The following is a 17,516-nucleotide window of genomic DNA, read 5'->3' as shown; positions in this document are numbered from 1 at the left end:
TCTGAAGATGTAACTAAAGTCTTCTCCCACAGCCCACATCCACACTGCTGTGCTCTTGGCCCTACAATGGAAATTAGGAGAAAAAGCAAGCTGAGCTTTTCCCCTTCTCATACGAAATGGCACAGAGATTTCTTCATCAGAGCATGAATCCCATAATTGAGATAGAAATGTGCATGGGAATCAGAAGCTCTCCATAAACACTGATTCACGGGGAGCTGGCAGTGAGCATGATTCATGGAACCCAGATACATATTCCACTGCATCATGCCATCTTGCTTACTTCTTATTTCTGAATAATTAACAAAAAGAAAGGCGTTGAGATAAACACCTTTGTAAAATCAGAAGAAAAATTGAAAAAGCAACTATCCCTTTTCATCATTTTAAATATAACCTTAAAACTTTCCAATTATATTATGAATCCATAATTAAGTTCCCAATTGCTACTTAATTCTTAAACATTTGGATATAGAAAGAAATAGCTAGTTCAACATTGTTAGGAAGAGGCTTTGTATGAATGACCTAATTATAAGTTGAACATTTTTCAAAAATTCAAAAATGTCTAGCAGTAATGTTAATTCCATTTAGACCCACTATCCTTAATAGTGAAAAGGCCAGCTGGACTGGGACTGAAAAAGCATGGGATAAAACCGGACTCCCAGAACATGGCAGACAATGAGGGCTACTGAGAAGCCAAGGACAATGGCACTGGGTTTTGATCCTACTGCATGTACTGGCTTTGGAGGGGCCTAGCCTGTTTGGATGCTCACCTTCCTAGACCTGGATGGAGGGGGGAGGACAGTGGACTTCCCACAGGGCAGGGAACCCTTACTGCTCTTCAGACTGGAGAGGGAGGGGGAGGGGAGTGAGGAGAGGGAGGGATATGGGAGGCCGGGAGGAGGTGGAAATTTTTAATAAAAAAAGAAGAAGAAATTCAGAAAAAAATAGCTTAAAATACCTTTCATTTGTTTATGCAGGGCTGAAATTTAAAATGATAACTGCTGAAGGGCATATTCCATTCAGAACTGTCTTCATTCTTAAAATTGTTATATTTTTGCATAAAAATTCACTACCTCACTCATTCCAGGCAGTGTAATTAATACGCATGCTCACTAAGTCATGGCACTGTGCCTAGACTAGATTATAATAACATGCATTTGCCTCATCAGCTTTCTCAAGACATCAGGGGGAAAATTGTAGTTTGGAAGCATTTTAGTTCTGTGTTAGATGATTTCTTTGACCTAGAGTCAAAGGGATAAACAGGCTTAGTTCAATATCAAAACCAAGACATAAATATAGAAATGAGTCATTGATTCTGTTTTTACTTACTGTACAGAGAAATATATTATCTTCCTTCATTGACATTGAACCAAAATCACATGTCATTGGACTCAAATTCATATATATTGCACCTGTATCCAAAGACCAAAATTATGAGACCTTATGGGCTGACAGGGCTGGCCCATTCCCCTAGTTAAAAGTGTTATGATGCTCCATCTTACCACTCCCAATGCACTGATAGCACAAGAATTTTAGGAAGGGCACAAAGTCCTCAAGGAGTATCAGACTGCTGCCAAGTAGCTGGGTAAAGAGACGACACCAGCAATTCTGAAATGTCAGCGGGAATGGGAGACACAGCATCTGATTTCCTGTCACCGGGAAAATGAGATTGGTGGAAGATAATTCCATACGACGTTCACAGCACCCAAGGCTTCCCATGTGTCTGCCAGGATGTAACCTCGGCATTTGGATGGAGTTTGAGAAACAAGGTTAAACGAATTACAGTATTAGTTAAGGGCAGCCTGATGAAGCAAAGTATGTCTAAGTCTCTTTAATCTGGTTTACAAATCTGGGAAGAATATTGTTGGGGAGAGAATTTCTGTCTAGTTCTCATGCTATTCAATGGCACTTTTATTTGCTGGACATCTTAATGTAACACTATAATATAACATAATATAACATCATAATGTAACACTACACAAATCCATGTAATAAAGGAGGTAGAGAGACCATATTGAATGAGCCCCCAATGATGTCAATTGATAGAGAAAATTATAGAATCTCTTTTTAAAAGCCTGATTAATAAGAATAAGGTAGCACAGGTAGGCCCTCCACAGCAGGTAACACGATAGTGAGGAGGGAGCCCATGAAAGCTCCAGGGTAAGAGTAAAGACAGCAGCTCATAGAAAGAATGTATGGATAATTTTAACATTATGCAATGTCATAAATAAAGTAACTAATAAGATAAAAGTAGTCAGCAATAATACCATTTCCATTAGCCAAATAAAACATAAGATAAAGGCCAAGGCCATTTCTGTGTTTGAGAGTCTTACATATTTATCTCTGGAAACAGCTGAAAATGGAAGGATGTGTAACACTTAACACATTAAAACATCAGCAGCTACTTGATAATATCTCAAAAGTGTGCCCAGAAGGTCACTCTGGGTTTAATATATAATTACTTAATATTATGACACTAATGTTCTTTGGCCAACAGATGCACTTGACTGGATTCAATTTGTATAATTTAATAATTGGAGATTATCTCATCCTTCCAATTTTATTTAATATTGGGAAAGCATTAATAAAATTGTTGTAAAATGCCCCAGGTTCTCTCTGCAAGCACATAAGTCTGTCCGTTCTTTTATTTCTGAATATCTCTCTTCTAGTCTTTGTGTTTCTCTTCCTTCCTCTGTTTATGTCAGCTGTTGCCATTGTCTATTTGAATGTTTTTGAGGTTCACCTTTTTTCATTGAAAATAGATTCTTCTCTCATACAATACATCCTCTCTTTACTCCTCCCAGGTCCCAACACCTTCCTCTCATCCCCAGATCTACTCCCCCTTCATGTCCTCTTCAGAAAAGAGAGACAAAAGCTGAACAGGAAAAAAAAAAAAAAACAGATACAGTAGACAAGAAAAAAGCCCTCCTATGGAGGCTGGACAAGGAGATAAGAGGAAAAGAGTTCCAGGATCAGGCAAAAGGGTCAGAAACACACCTGCTCTCGCTCATTTTTAACCAAGGGGAATAACAGAATGGAGACAAGGGTGAGGTGCACTCCTAAACCTGCCATGCTGGCGTTTCCTTACAAAGCAATGTCTTATTTCCCTTCCTAGAGTGTATAACAATTTAAAATTCACAGTCATTGATCTGTCCTCTGGCCTCATCTACAAGTAAGATTTGTTCATCTTCTGCCCCTTCAACTTAGCAAGCATGATTGCCTTCTAATATCGGATTAAATTTAAGAGGCCCAAACATTCAACTCATTTAGTGAATATCAACTCTGTGTCTAGCATTACCTGTAGCTCTGCATGTCTAGTTATGAACCTCACAGCCAGGGTGAGGAGTGCTTCTGGGTAGAGTTTTCCTGCAGCTTACAGTAAATCCATAAGCAAAAAAAACAGACCTTATTCTGGGTGACTAAATCTGCCCTTGGAATGTAGTAGGAGCTCAATAAATAGTTCTTGAGTGATATATCAAATACGGTATTAATTATAAATTGTTTTACATCCTAGGAAGGGGAATAAAACATTGCTTTGAAGAAAATGCCAGTATAACAGATGTCCTCAGGAAACTGTATATCAAAGCAGACATCAAGGGCCTCTATAAATCTGAGCTATATGCAGACACTTGAGGTGAAAATGGTTTGACCCATGTCAGAATGTGAAGGAAGGTCAATCAGATTTAGGATTGAGATTTAGTGAATGAGCAACTCTGGAAAACTCACTGGAGAGCTGGGCAGGACCCAAATATTATAAAGCCTGAAAGCCAGGCTGAGAATTCCAATGTTATCCTGATTGTAATACGAAGAAGCCATTGAGATTGATGCTGCCAAAGGAAACACATTTAAAATAATTCTGATTGCTTTGTTGAAAATGGATCCCATAGAAAACAGTGTGGCATTAAGGACGTGGGGTGTTGAATGTGTGGTGGTACATTGACCTGGGGGCTTAGGTCCAGAAAAGAAGCGACCAAATATGAAATATGCACATAGACGGAAATAGCATCACTATGAAGTAAGTGTGAGAAATGCAATTAAAATATGCCCAACTTCTGGAAGAGTTCCAGGGACGCTAAGTCCTAAAAAAGTGGTCAGAGGGCAACAGGGAAGCCTAAACACCAATAAGCTCGGTTTTGTAAATCGTTTTTCTCACATACACAGGAAACCCATATTAAAGTCACCCTGAACTTTGAAATTCACATTTACCATCATGACTCTGTCTGTACTTTATATGCTTGATGTAGATGTCAATTCTTCCTTCTCAAAACAGGGGATAAAGCTATTGACACAGATGATTATATTATTATATTATATTATATTTTATATTAATGAGTACTGACTGGTTTTTACACAGAGGCCAATCATGCCTTGGTTCAAGGGGACTGGACCGAAGCAAGACGCCTAGCTTGAGCAGGCCTGCCTCAGCCAAGTCTGAGTGATCGATAGGGAATGGACTGATGCTGGCTCCCTTCCAGTCTGCCTTTCAGCACAGCTAGGTGCTCCGTCTTGGTCAAAATGGGCTTCTGAATTTCACTTGAAACTTTAAGTATTCCGAGACGTGAGCTGTGGAAGGAAGCACTGTGGAGCCTAGCTATCTTGCCTTTGCTTACGGATGACCTCCAAAGACACATCATTCCCCAAAGTATTTTAAACAATATGAGATGTGCACAGACTAATGTATGCTCATCACAGACATGATGAATATTAAGAAGACTTTGACTCCTAAACTCCTAAAGCAGACCTTCTAATGAGGTAAAGAACACAGAAACAAAGAATTCCCCATCCCCAAGTTGGCGCACTGATATAACACATAAACAATCCTGTGGAGTTAATTATATAAGGCAGTTGGCGTTGGATGCTGGAGGTCTGTGCCGGACTATCCTACACACAGGGAGATCATGACCTCATGAGCAACCTGCAACTTCACTGAAGTTCAGAGACCTTATTTTAAAGTAGGGCTACTTTCTGCCTGATAAATCTTTTACATTGAACAATATTTAGTAACTATAAAATACTATAAAACTTTCTATTTGTATGCTTATATGGATTCCCTTTAAGCCACTTCTCTGATGAGGAACATAGTCATTCTGGAGTCTTTGTTGCTCACATGGCAAACTGTTTTATTCTGGGAGTGAATACTAAGTCACTAGATTGTCGCAGACTACCCTTTTAACTGTGCTCTGAAATATTGAGTTGGGCAATCTCCTCTGCTTGATTATGTGCCTGTGTTTGTTGTTGCTATTGTCTTGTTCTGTTTTTGCATTGGGATTTTTGTTTGTTTATTTTGTTTTGTTTTGTTTAACTTTAAGCATGTAAATACTTAAAATTGCATGGTTTATTTACAGCAAAATGAAACTAAGAAATTCTTAGGGGATTATTTACTTTTAGAGCACCCCATAGTCATACCAAGGGCAAACGCTGTGTTGGACCCATTAGGAAGGGACACCTGCTGTTACTTACCTCTGTCGCTGTCATAGAGGTACGCAAACTTGTCCCATTGGTAGTACTCGATCAAGCTAAGAAGGGCTCCTTTGAGGTCAGGTCGCATCTGGATGACAAATGGATGCGTGCCATCTGTCGGGAAGCTCGGAGTGATGAAGGACACGTGGAGCGTCCCACAGAAGGACGTTATGGTGTTTACGGACTTCTTGTCGTAAAATCCGAAGATGGCGTAGACGCCTCTTGAGAACTGGGAGCAGACTGGAAATCAGGAGCACAAAAAAGGTGAGTTATTTAATCGCCATGTAATCATATGGATAGTCCTGAAATGTGGTATTCATGTAAAGTACAAGATCATTACCAGGTCAAAAGAAATAGTAAGTTAATACTAATGATTCAGAAAATTCATAGAAACATTTATTTAGCATTCAATTAGATAAATTAAAAAAAACCTATAAAGGATAAAAAGGAACCCCTCCGAAACATGACATCTGCCCTCTTCAGGCACATGCACAGATGAGCACATTCACTGCCTCACACAGATGTGCCAACACACACACAAACACACACACACACAAAGAAATTTAAGCTGATGGTGCTTTATATCACAAGGCTAGTGTTTTCATAGTGCCAATGTTAGGAAATCTCAGTGAGAAGAAGAAAATACCACATTTGTCTCAGATATGCAGAAGTTTATCACCAGAGAGGCATATGCTCATCTCTGTCACTCAGCCAATTAGCAATTAAATACAGCTAATAAAATTAAATAAATTTCCTAACTTTACTTTAACAGTTGGCTTAACCTACTTACTTGTTCCTCTGTCTGGCAGTTCTTTGGTGAAATCAATATATTCAAATGTGCTAAGTTTCTCTTCATTCCACCCACCCTACTTAACTAATAGGAAATTCTTACTTCATGCATATCATGTGTCTATTAGGTTTTATATTAATTCATTTCTTTCTCATGTTACTCTTGAGATAGCAGCTTTTATTATCTCCAAAATAATGATAGGACAATTACCACTTTGAGTAAATAGCTTGTAGCCAGTAAGAGATGTGTTCAAACCCAAGCAGTCTGGATTCACAATCTGCATTCATATCTATTATTCAATACTTTTTAAAAGCACAATTAATGGACTATCTACACAAATGTTATTGTTCTTGTACTCCTGGTCCCTTCCACTGAGATTTCGTCAGTATAATCGAAATGGTCTTTTGAAACACCAATATGACTGTATCTCTTTCTGATATGTAAAAGCAGCTCGGCTCAGGATTTCAGTGCTCCATAGAAACCAACTGTAGCAGCCCTCAGCCACCAGCCCAGGGAATCAGCTGCTTTTGATGGATGCAGAGCTGGTATTTGCTGAATGACCCTGAACCTATCGGCATCTTCCATATGAATTACTTCCAATACTATCTTACTTCACTGAATCTCTTTCACAAAGATGAGTGGAAATAGATTTGTTTCACAAACAAGAGCCTTGTTAAAGTAGATGTAGATTCTAATAAGCAAATCTAAATGATCCATAACTAATAGCCAACATTTCAATTATTAAGAGATGTTAATACATCAGAAAATAAACAACAATGGTTTTTTATATATTTCATGTAACTACAAGATGAAATTGTGGTATTTTATTCATGTCCATATTATTTGTCCTCCTCTAGGTAAGGAAAGTAGCCTTGAATATATTTGATGACTGGGTCTGTTCATCATATAGATGAAAAAGACCTTTGGCTGTTAAGTCTTCCAGGCAAACTCAGCAATGATCTCTTAATTTGTACATGGATACATGCGTACTGACATGGGTATTTTAAATTTAAATTGATTCTAATTCTTGTTAAATCTTAGGTTGATGAAGTATGACATCTGAAGAGGGAGGGTTGCTGTAAAATTCTCCCTGGATCGACTTTATTTGATTTCCACAGAAAGGTTGGCATGGCGTCCATACACTGTGGGGTTTTCATGCAATATGATTTATTGATGAGACTTCCTCTCTTGAGCGCAATAGTTTTCATGATGGAGAGAGCAGCATCACCGGAATGCTAAAAAAGAAAGCCTCTGTTTGAATACAGAATCTCAGTAAAGAGCCACGCATTTCATTTCTCACAGATCTGAACTGTGCAGTCAAGAGACTTTGTTACGTAAGCAGCTGGAAGCACTTCCTTTGTCTCAATAAGAAAAGCAAACTGTACACAACTTTATAAGAAATTTCATCTCTTTTAAGTCAGAAACCATACATTCTCTAGGAACTTCTGCCAGTTCTTCAGTGAATACTGCTTTACAACATGACCTTGGTCACCCTCAACCCTATCACCTTATGGTTCACAAATTATGACTTTCTTTTTTCCTATTTCACTCTATTTTTGGGGTATTTCTTTCTTAATATCCTATTTCTACACATGCCATTTGATCAATATTTCTCAGTCATGTTCATTATCTCCAGATACGGTAAGAGTGACATTGAGATCTCTGAGCAACACTTTAATTGAGGTACTATTTCCAAGTTCACATTAACAATCTGAGAATGGGAGCTGAATCTTATGTTACATGACTAACTTGTGTTCACACATCCAAGACATTCCACAATCTTATACTATTGTTCCCCAGTGCAGAATTGTATGTGACTTTGTATTAATGTCACCAAGTGCCTTATAGGTCTTTGATAAGAAAGTTCTGTTTTTATTTTTTTTACATAGATGTCAAGCAGCAGTGGGAGATGAAGAAGGGACTGGTACAATCTGTCACTACCAAGAACTTGCCCAAGGGACCTACTGCCTCCATTTAGGCACTAGCTTACAGTTTCTCTCACTTTCCTAAAATTCCTCACAAACTGGGGTGTAAGATTTTAACATTAGCAAGAGGTGTAGGGGTCATTGCTTAGTCACATTTTATCATTTTGCTCTGGCTTCTAAAGGCTTCTACCTACCTCATAATGCAGAATGAATTGCCTGTCTCTGAGAGTCAGCATCATCTTAGGCATTATTGAAACTGATTTAGAGTCTTTTCTGAGATACAAGCCAAATTCTTACCTGTGACCCTCTAAACCATACCAAACATAAGGGTGTGTACTTCCAAGATAAGAAATTTCAAAATAAAAATCCCATTTCTAAAATAAAGTAAAAAGGAGCAACAAGGAAGGCAGAGATGGGGGAAGAAAGAAGAAGATGAAAATATATCAGGGAAAACACTAAGATTTTCAGCACTGTGCAAAATGTAAGACATCCAAGATGCATGGTGTCATAATGACAATGTCAACGGACTTGAGTTGCTCCATCGCTATCGCTTTGCCAACTTGCCTTTCATACTGAAGCCTTCATAGGATGCTTGCTTCGTGCATGAAGATTTCCCAAAGCTAGCATCATGTGGATAACATCAAGGACTGCTGCCCTCTTAAGCATTGGGTACCTCTTAAGCATTCTTTGGACAGTGTACATAGGAGCCTATGACTGCTTAGATTTCTGAATGTAAAGAAATACTTCCCCCAGCAACCCTGTGTCTAACTGGAGGATGAAAGAGCATGTTAAGCAAGTTTACCTTTTATGAACTTGTCAGCCCTGGGTTTGATGTGGTCTTATTTATTCTTAGTCGTCTTCCTGGCATCCTTTCTTTTTCCCAGTTGAAAGTAAATAATGTATTTTTAATGGTGCTATTCTTGCTAACAAGTACATCTTACTTGGCCTCAAATTTTCTCCTTTTCCAGCCTTTTCAAGACTTTCTGCCATACTCTTTGTTCACAATTATCACTATAAACCTGGATAAAAGATTTTCTGACAATGCCACAGCCAAGATGTTGAACTATCTTAAACTTTCTTTCACCAGCTAAACACAGCTACCCATGGGGTCTCATGAAATGGATGATAGGTAGAGAAATTCATTGCCATAACAAAAATAAATATCTTTGATTACTACTATCAGTAAGGTCTTTCTTTCTATCTGCATCTTCATGAGATAATTCTTCATTGCCTGCATTCTTGACTTCTAAGTTCATATTGAAATAACTCAGTCGGTTATACCCATAGCACTGTAGGCTTTTAATAATAGCATAGATCTCTACACTTTCCTAAATGCTTCCTATATTCTCATTCCCAAAATTTAACAGTTGCATGGTAAGGATAAGGTTTATTAATAGCAGTGCAAGCATTCTTAGGACTGACGTTCTGTATCAGTGGGAATTAGTGATAAACGTTTCATCCTTGTGCCACTGTACGACATAATAAATTTAATGAACTAAGGACTTCTTTTCAGTTTTGGTTTTAGTGCTTTCATCACCTACAATCCTCTGCTCTTGTCATTCGGGGTCCTTGGTCATGGGTACCGCACTGCTGCTAAGTGTACTATGGTTCTGCAGCACCTGTACTACGTGTAATATGATATTACCCGTAGCTTCTGCCCTACGAGTAAGGGCCCTGGAGATTGAAACACACACATACACACAGAGACAGAGACATGGGCCATCCTTGAAACAAGAATGCCCCAAGAATGCCCCCTTTATTGTGTTCAGGGGAAGGTTATATAGTGCTCTGGCCACGCCCCAACTCTTGAGATCTTTCAGCTGCAGCCACCAGAAACTACTCCCCTGACTTGTGCTCAGAGCAGCTGCTAACACAGGAAAACAAGTTGTTTTGCTCAGAGAAGCTGCAGGCAAGTTGTTTACAGAAAATTCAGGGTCTAGGGGTCCACAGCCCCCACCAGTCATGTATAGAAACATATGGTAGAGGAGTCTTGTAGCAGACAGGAAGCAAAAAGACAGAAACAGAAGCTGGCTGCCAACCTCCATTGGCATACCCATAATCACCAATTTAGACATCACATTATATAAATTCCTACTATTTCTCCAAATAATTCTACCAGTATGGGAAGGGAGCATTCAACTTATGAACTTGCAAGAACATTTCCCATTGGAATTATAACCATTATGGGCGGGTACAGAAACCTATTGACACATTAAACACTAAAATTGAGAGAGGTATTCTGAATTAATTAGAAATGTGCTTACTTATTTCATTTTCGTTTCTATTCCCCAATGACACTTCCGAAGGGTAAAGTTCCCACCCTGCTCCGCATCTTCTAATGTAAGAAAGTTTAGAAATGCCTAGATTATCCAGAATAGTGTGCTATTAACTCTTGGGGAAAATGTGAAAAAATAACAAGCTTTCTTAAATGATGTAGACAATATTAGAATTTCCAAACAGTCATCATAGAAATGGAAGACAGAGAAAAACAACACAGAGTTTCAGCTCTAGCTTCGTGGTCTGTACATTTACAATTTTACACATTATTGTAAGTTTCCGAATGATTAGACCATAAGAAGGTCACGTATGAGTAAGGGTTTAAAAATGATTGCAAAGGAGTCAGTGAAGACACTCTCTTGTTGAGTTCTACTTGAGTTAAGTATTTAATAACAACATTGAAAAACTCAGCAAAGTAAAATCCTTCCTTAAGACATTTTAGGTCAAACCACAGAAGTCCTAATCTCCCGAGTGTAAGGAACTTGCTGATTGCTTCCCTTTTTGTTACAAGAACAGATGATATAAGCCAGCAACAATGCTGATGGTGCATGCAACACTTCTATCCTCTTGGGTCATTCTGCTCGCTGGTGCTGCTAATGTGGCATCCACGACACAGTCTGGAAGACGTCACACCACTGTTTAGTAGAAGAATAAAGAGCTGTATATGACTGAGATTTGTTTTTTTTTAACATTTATAGATTGATATGCACCTTTATGAAATGGTGTGAACTTCTTCATAAGCAGGGAGGCAACAGCCCCTTTGCAGCTCAGCTTGTATCTGGTGATGGCTCCATCAAGAAGGACCACGGCCCTTATACTCCAGACAGCACAAGAGACCTTCACCTCTCCTAGTGCTTGAGCAGATTTTACCGTTGAAGTTTTCCTGTCATTGGTTACAATGATATCCTACTCAAGAGTCCAATCATATCTTGCTCATGTCTGCTGAGTATCTCTGACCTTGTCTAAATGTGTGATTTGAGATTCTTTGCATTACAACTAATAGTTTTCTGTGCTAATTCCTTATCTACACTACTGTCTGCACACCATACCAACTTAGTATCTTGTCTCTGCCTTTAATTACCGTCTACTGACTTGTTCTCCTACCACTCAAGCTAAAAATAATGCACCGCAGGCTTGACTGACCCTTTTCTCTCCAGTTCAACTCTGCGTCTTACAGGTTCTCTCCTTCTCATTGCAGTTTTAACTTTTAGGCACATGCTTCTGGGATTTTGTTGTTTTATTTTCTGTTATTTTATAACAGGCTCTCCCCCTCTGGTTAAGGCGGGCTGGGGTCTAACTGTGTAAATGATTGTGAACCCACGGTGATCTTAACCTTCCACGAACTAGATTCGGATGTGCCTGATCCATCCCGGATGACACACATGTTCTCAGACCTTTACCATCATCACTCTTGTCCCCGACAACTATTTTACTGACGTGGAAAATTAAAAATTCCAATTTCTTGGAGAAAATGAAAATGAAAAAAAAAGGAATGAGGAAAAGAGAAGAGGAAAGTAAGGAAAGAAAATTGGCAGACGTTTCGCCTGGCAAGCTCCATCTTCCTGTAGGTTGCTCTTCTGTGACAGCATGGAAATTAAGGAAGTAGCTTAGAGTTAGAATTCCAGAAAAATTTCCTTTATGGTCCTTCATTGTTCTGTTCACAACACCCCTCGCTGCCTATTTTATTCTACCCTGTCCACTCCACAGCGACAACGTGTTGTCTAGAACCTGTGAGGCTGCATTCTAATGTCCAACAAGCACGGACTTGACAAGTGTCTATTTAGCTGAGGTTTGCTGAGCAGGGTTTCCCAGACATTTCTTGCATCTCTGCCTTCCTTTTCCTTCTCTTTGATTATGAAGTTTGTCTCTCTCCTCTCTCAGTGTCTATTTTTCCTACAGAAACACACCACTTATAAGGCAATCTCTGCTGATTCGTCTCCCAATTCTTTTTGTCCTTTTTGCATTCTATTTCTTAGGAATCTCATCCTTATTACCAAGGACCCACCCGTCTATTCATGTAAATGTTTTTTAAAAGTTGATCATCTCAGTTGTTTGTTATTTGTTTACACTTCTTTAAAAAACCAGAAAATATACAAGATAACTATCACATACACTATTGATTTTAATATATATATACATATATATACATATATATATACATATATATCCATGCTTATAATTATTTTTGTTCAAATAATTTATACTTAAAACTATTGCAACAAAATGTCAAGAGTATGCTTTTTAGAATAAGAAAGAAAAATATATTTAACAGCTGTTTTACAGTGTCTAAAAACACATAATTACCCTTGATAGCATAAAGACATAGAGATATTATTCAATATCCAAGGATGCGCTGGCAATAATTGTGGGTTCAGAAGCTGAAAAGTCTAATAATGACAGCAATTTGAATCTGGATCTGGAGTTTGGCTTGCTGAGTCAGGTTGCCTTTCTCTGCTTCAGCCTGAGGATAGCAATATTACCTACATCAACATAAGATAGGAAGGTATCAACAGACACGAAGAGCCACTCTCAGCGGTGTCAGCAGCTAATCAGCCACGCGGAATCCTCTGTCTTTCCAGCTGACTTTCCATATTCTAATTAATGGTTACACTAGCCATCTATCAATTATGCACCAAAAGTGTGCTCCTATTTTCTTTAGCTTGTAATTTATCACTTCCACAAAACAATGCTCATATATTGAAAACTAAACCCATCTTCTAAGGCCAAAAGATATAAGGATCTTCCCACTTTGACGACCTGGATACAAGTGTTCGGCAAGTCCTGTCCATTTGCCCTCTCCAATCTGCGTTTCCTCACCTTTGCGGACAGTGCCTAACAGAGTCTCGTAAGCACTTAGTTACTAAATTCCCTCAATAACGTCTCCAACCACAACCCCCTGCAATACATCTCTTTCCTATCACCACACAAATCACCCTTACTTAGAAGCCACCTATGTGCTCCAGTTGCTGAGTAAATAGCAGGCGGCGTCACTCGTCTGTCGGTTCTGTGAGGCCTGAGTCTCCTGTGTTTACCGTGTATGATTCTGGAGGCATTTCCATGGCTGTGGGGTAGCCAGTATTATCGCCGCTGCTTAGCTTTCTCTTTAAATACTGGCTCAGCTGAGGGAAGAGTAAAGATCCAATCACCTGTGCCAGCCCAACAAGTTCACGAGACGAGACAGCAGTCGTGTAATAAACGGCACCTTTAATCAAGTAACAGTTCTTTGAAGCGTGTCCTGCCCATGAGCAAACTAATATCAACTTCCCTTATTCTATCAATCCTACGGTTACCGTCTACAAGCCACCTGAGGAGTGAGTGACAGCGATAGATGTCTTGCTGATTTATGACGTCCTTAAACAAAGGGGTCAGTACAGGAACAGAACAGAAGCAGAGAATTAGAAGCCAGCTCTATCTTTCCCTGGACACCTGGTAGGAAAGCCGTTGATTTTGAACCTCACTTCCCAATCTAGGGACTGGGGGTGTATTTTTTTGTCTTACCTAATTCACAAGGATGCTTTAAGGATTGTGTTGTTAATACTATAAATAATACTCGAGAAAATATTAATGCTTAGGTAAGTGTGCTTTTAACAGTAAATCCAGTCATAAGGATTTTGTGTCTTTTGCAATATGCAAATCAGGAATTTCATGAATAAATCATTAAAATATTTATTATTTGATGACTATATGTTAGAATCAAATGGCTAATAGACGTAAGATGCACGTTCTTGCACTGGGACTTCATTTCGGTTGGTACTCAAAATTCTCAGAAATCAATACTCTGCTCCTGAGTTACCATCTCTCAGTTTCTCTGGCTTTGTTTTAAAATCCATGTAAAACTGGGTCGATCTTTAGTCAAGCAAAGTATGACACTCTTTGGAACACCTGTGACATTCAATTGTGCTACTATTTCAAAATTTATTTTGTGTGGACAGAATTTTACATGCCTAGTGAAGAAATTAATAATCCAGCAATATGCATGATGAAGAGGACATACATCAGTGAAGCACAGTGCTCCCCTTTATTACGCTTACTGTAAGTGACATTTAATCCTTTAACATATAATTGTTATAGCATTATGTGGTACACACATCATTAGAATTTTATGTAAAATTTTTGGGAGAATGATAGAAATTGAACCATGATTCCATTATTGTGGAAATTTTAGGTCAGCACAATTTTCTACATTATTGGTGAAATGGAGTAACCACCCCCTTTCCACAAATATGGATGTTTTAAAGTTTAAATATCTACTGGAGAACTTTATTTTCTCATCTGTGGATTTGAACCACTTCCACTAAGGAGATGGAGATGGCAGCTTAACATCTGCATGAATCTCTCTAAATTTCCAGCAATCACTGCATAGCTAGTGAACCGAAGAATAAATGGCCCCGAGACAATGTGTGGAATAATAAGCATACACCCAAGTGACAATCTCTATAAATTGTCTCACTAATGTTTAACCTACAGTCGTGGCGCCCATCTACACAGTGATAAATTGCTTCTCCTTTGCATACATCTTGAGCCCATTTTTCATAGAAATAGTTAATGTGATGCAATATCATCTCTCAGTCACAGAAGACTGTGAAGTTGTAAGAATGCATTTTTCATTCTCCCCAGCAAATATCTGTCCTTCCTGACTTTCACCCTAAGTAGTCTGAGTGAGGTTCAATGTCCTAAGTTTATTGTTGTGGCCTTTAATATATGCAGCTTTAGAAATCCATAATATTTATCTTTGCTTCATTCTTCATCTAAGGTGGCAAGCTATAATGGGATCGACAGTAACAGGTAACAACTCTGATGTAAATTTTAATGATGGGACCTGCACGTGGAAGAGAAGGTGTATTACCTCCATTTATATAAAATGTTATTTCACAAGAGATGGTTCCATTTACATCTTGGACATGTATTTCCTTCACACACACACACACACACACACACACACACACACACGGTTTTGACCTCTGAAAAGTCTTGCTGGCCTCAGGCTCTAGGTGAGTTCCACATCTCTATGCTCTGGTGTGGTATGAGTTCATATAACCATGCCTACAGCCAACTGGGTGTTTCTTTAAAATGACAGAATTCAAAGGTCTCAATGTCCTCAAAGGTAACATCTGGATTATATATGACTCTAAATGACTGAACATTCAAGAAATAAATTCTAGAAAATGCCAAATCACTTATGTATATTACTTTATCACCTATTTTTCATATAAGTTCAATGTGAGATATAATCAAATTCAAGGGCCTTAGTCACTCACCATTATCTGTATATTTTATTAGACTTACATTTGTCGTTCTTTTAACATTTCTTCTCTGTCCTCTTCTGCTTTCTCCTAAATAATTTTATTTTTCATATCCCTTTTGGTCTGGAAACTACATCTTATTCTGTTATGCCTTCCACACTTTGCATTGCCCTAATGTTCTTTTCAGATTCTTTAAGCATTCTGTTTAGACATGCTGCTTAAGAAAGCTGTGGGCTGTCCAAACATAAAGCTAAGCCTATAGATCCTGTTGACTCATCATCTAGAACAAGTATTTGGCTGATTTGCTTATATATTTTTTAATATAAAGAATGTGTGTTGAACAAATCCACCTCTCGTCCTCTCCCCTTCAGTTCTTTGTTTATTTCCTGTCACCACCAACCCTCTCTCTCTTCCCAACTTAACATATACTTTTTCTTTTACTAAACGTGGCGACTCCATTTAGTACTGCCTGCATGCATGGCTATAGTACCATTGGCTTTTGAGAAATATGTTTTTATATTTGTATGTGTGCTTCATTTCCAAAGATAAACATTTTAAAAGGCATGCCATCAACGTGTTATTGAAGCAATAAAAATTGAGTGAGAATTTGAATAACTATCTGACACACTTGATCAATGTATGAAATTAAATCCATTTTCACAGCCCATAATTCTTCCTTTCCCATAGTAGATTGGTTTTTAAAAGCCCATATATTATTAATCATTGTTCAGTTCACCACCCTGTGGTTCAGAGTATGGAAATATGGGAGACGATATAACGTAGGTCACAAATATCAATATTTAGTCATCATATGATTCCATAATTATTCACACCCTTGTTTTAGAATACTATCATAGGTAATATAATAAAAGAGAATAATAATGATGCAGTCAGCATTCACCATTATTAAAATGGACCAAAGCTATTAAGAGGGATGAAATGAAAAGAACAGTCAATGAATAAGAAAAAGAAACAAAGGTCTCATTTAGTAAAGCAATAACTATTTCTATGAAAGAGGAACTAAAAGTGAGCGGAGGCAAGCTAATTGCAAGGGAAAATATTAATAATATAATATTACTTCTGTATCCCAAGTTATGTTAGCATCATATGATCTTGGACAAAGGCACATATGAAACCAATTAAAGTTATTATTTCAGATATCAAAATGAATGTCTGCCGGGTTCTAGCGAGCATGTATATCCCTGTATATGAGTCACAGAGTAAGTTGTGAAGTTGGTGATTTGAGAGTGTCTAAATTGAGTCCAGCTGGGGAGTTTGAGGCAGAACAAAATTCCATACTGAAATCCGAACTCTTTCATTTGGCTCCCTGCCTCCTTCAAGTTGTGCAAAAACAGCAAGCCCACAAAGAAAATGTAAAAATAAGCAGCTCTCTGATATAGCTATGGCTTCTAAAATAAATTATCAAAAAATTGAAAATGTGTCTGGTTTCAATATTTTAAGAGTAAAATTATGGTGCATGCCATATTTCAGTAGGAAGGACAACAGATCTTCAATCAAAAGGAAATACATAAAATAAGTCCTAATGGTAAAGCCAGAGGTGATAAGATGTAGCCTCTGGAACAATGTATGGATTAAATGCTAGTCTAATCTCAGTATATAATTCCTTCTGGAAATATTTTAAAAATCAAGAAGGAACGAGCAAAAATTCAGTCCTATGGGGCTGATCTTGTAAAAGGTCAAACAGAAGAGTGATGTTAATGAGCGCAGAGTATTGCCAATTTTTAAACTATTACTACCTTTAATAAAATGCATCTTTTTTTTGTTGTTGTTGTTGTTTTTGTTTTTTCGAGACAGGGTTTCTCT

The 17,516-nt window shown here is 38.1% G+C and overlaps 1 protein-coding gene across 3 annotated transcripts in view; it reads right to left on the bottom strand.

The window, feature by feature from the left end:
• The window catches only part of Gria2 (glutamate ionotropic receptor AMPA type subunit 2), a 116,627-nt gene that overhangs the window by 51,485 nt on the left and 47,626 nt on the right, over positions 1-17,516 (bottom strand). For all 3 annotated transcript variants that reach the window (XM_038347469.1, XM_038347471.1, XM_038347470.1), the window contains exon 3: positions 5,458-5,697. In XM_038347469.1, the coding sequence (XP_038203397.1) occupies positions 5,458-5,697 (240 nt within the window). The remainder of the gene's footprint in view (positions 1-5,457; positions 5,698-17,516) is intronic.

The sequence above is a fragment of the Arvicola amphibius genome, chromosome 11, assembly GCF_903992535.2.
Source record: "Arvicola amphibius chromosome 11, mArvAmp1.2, whole genome shotgun sequence".
NCBI lineage: Eukaryota > Metazoa > Chordata > Mammalia > Rodentia > Cricetidae > Arvicola > Arvicola amphibius.
Note: the sequence above shows the minus strand (reverse complement) of the source record. Positions and strands in the feature narration are given on the sequence as shown.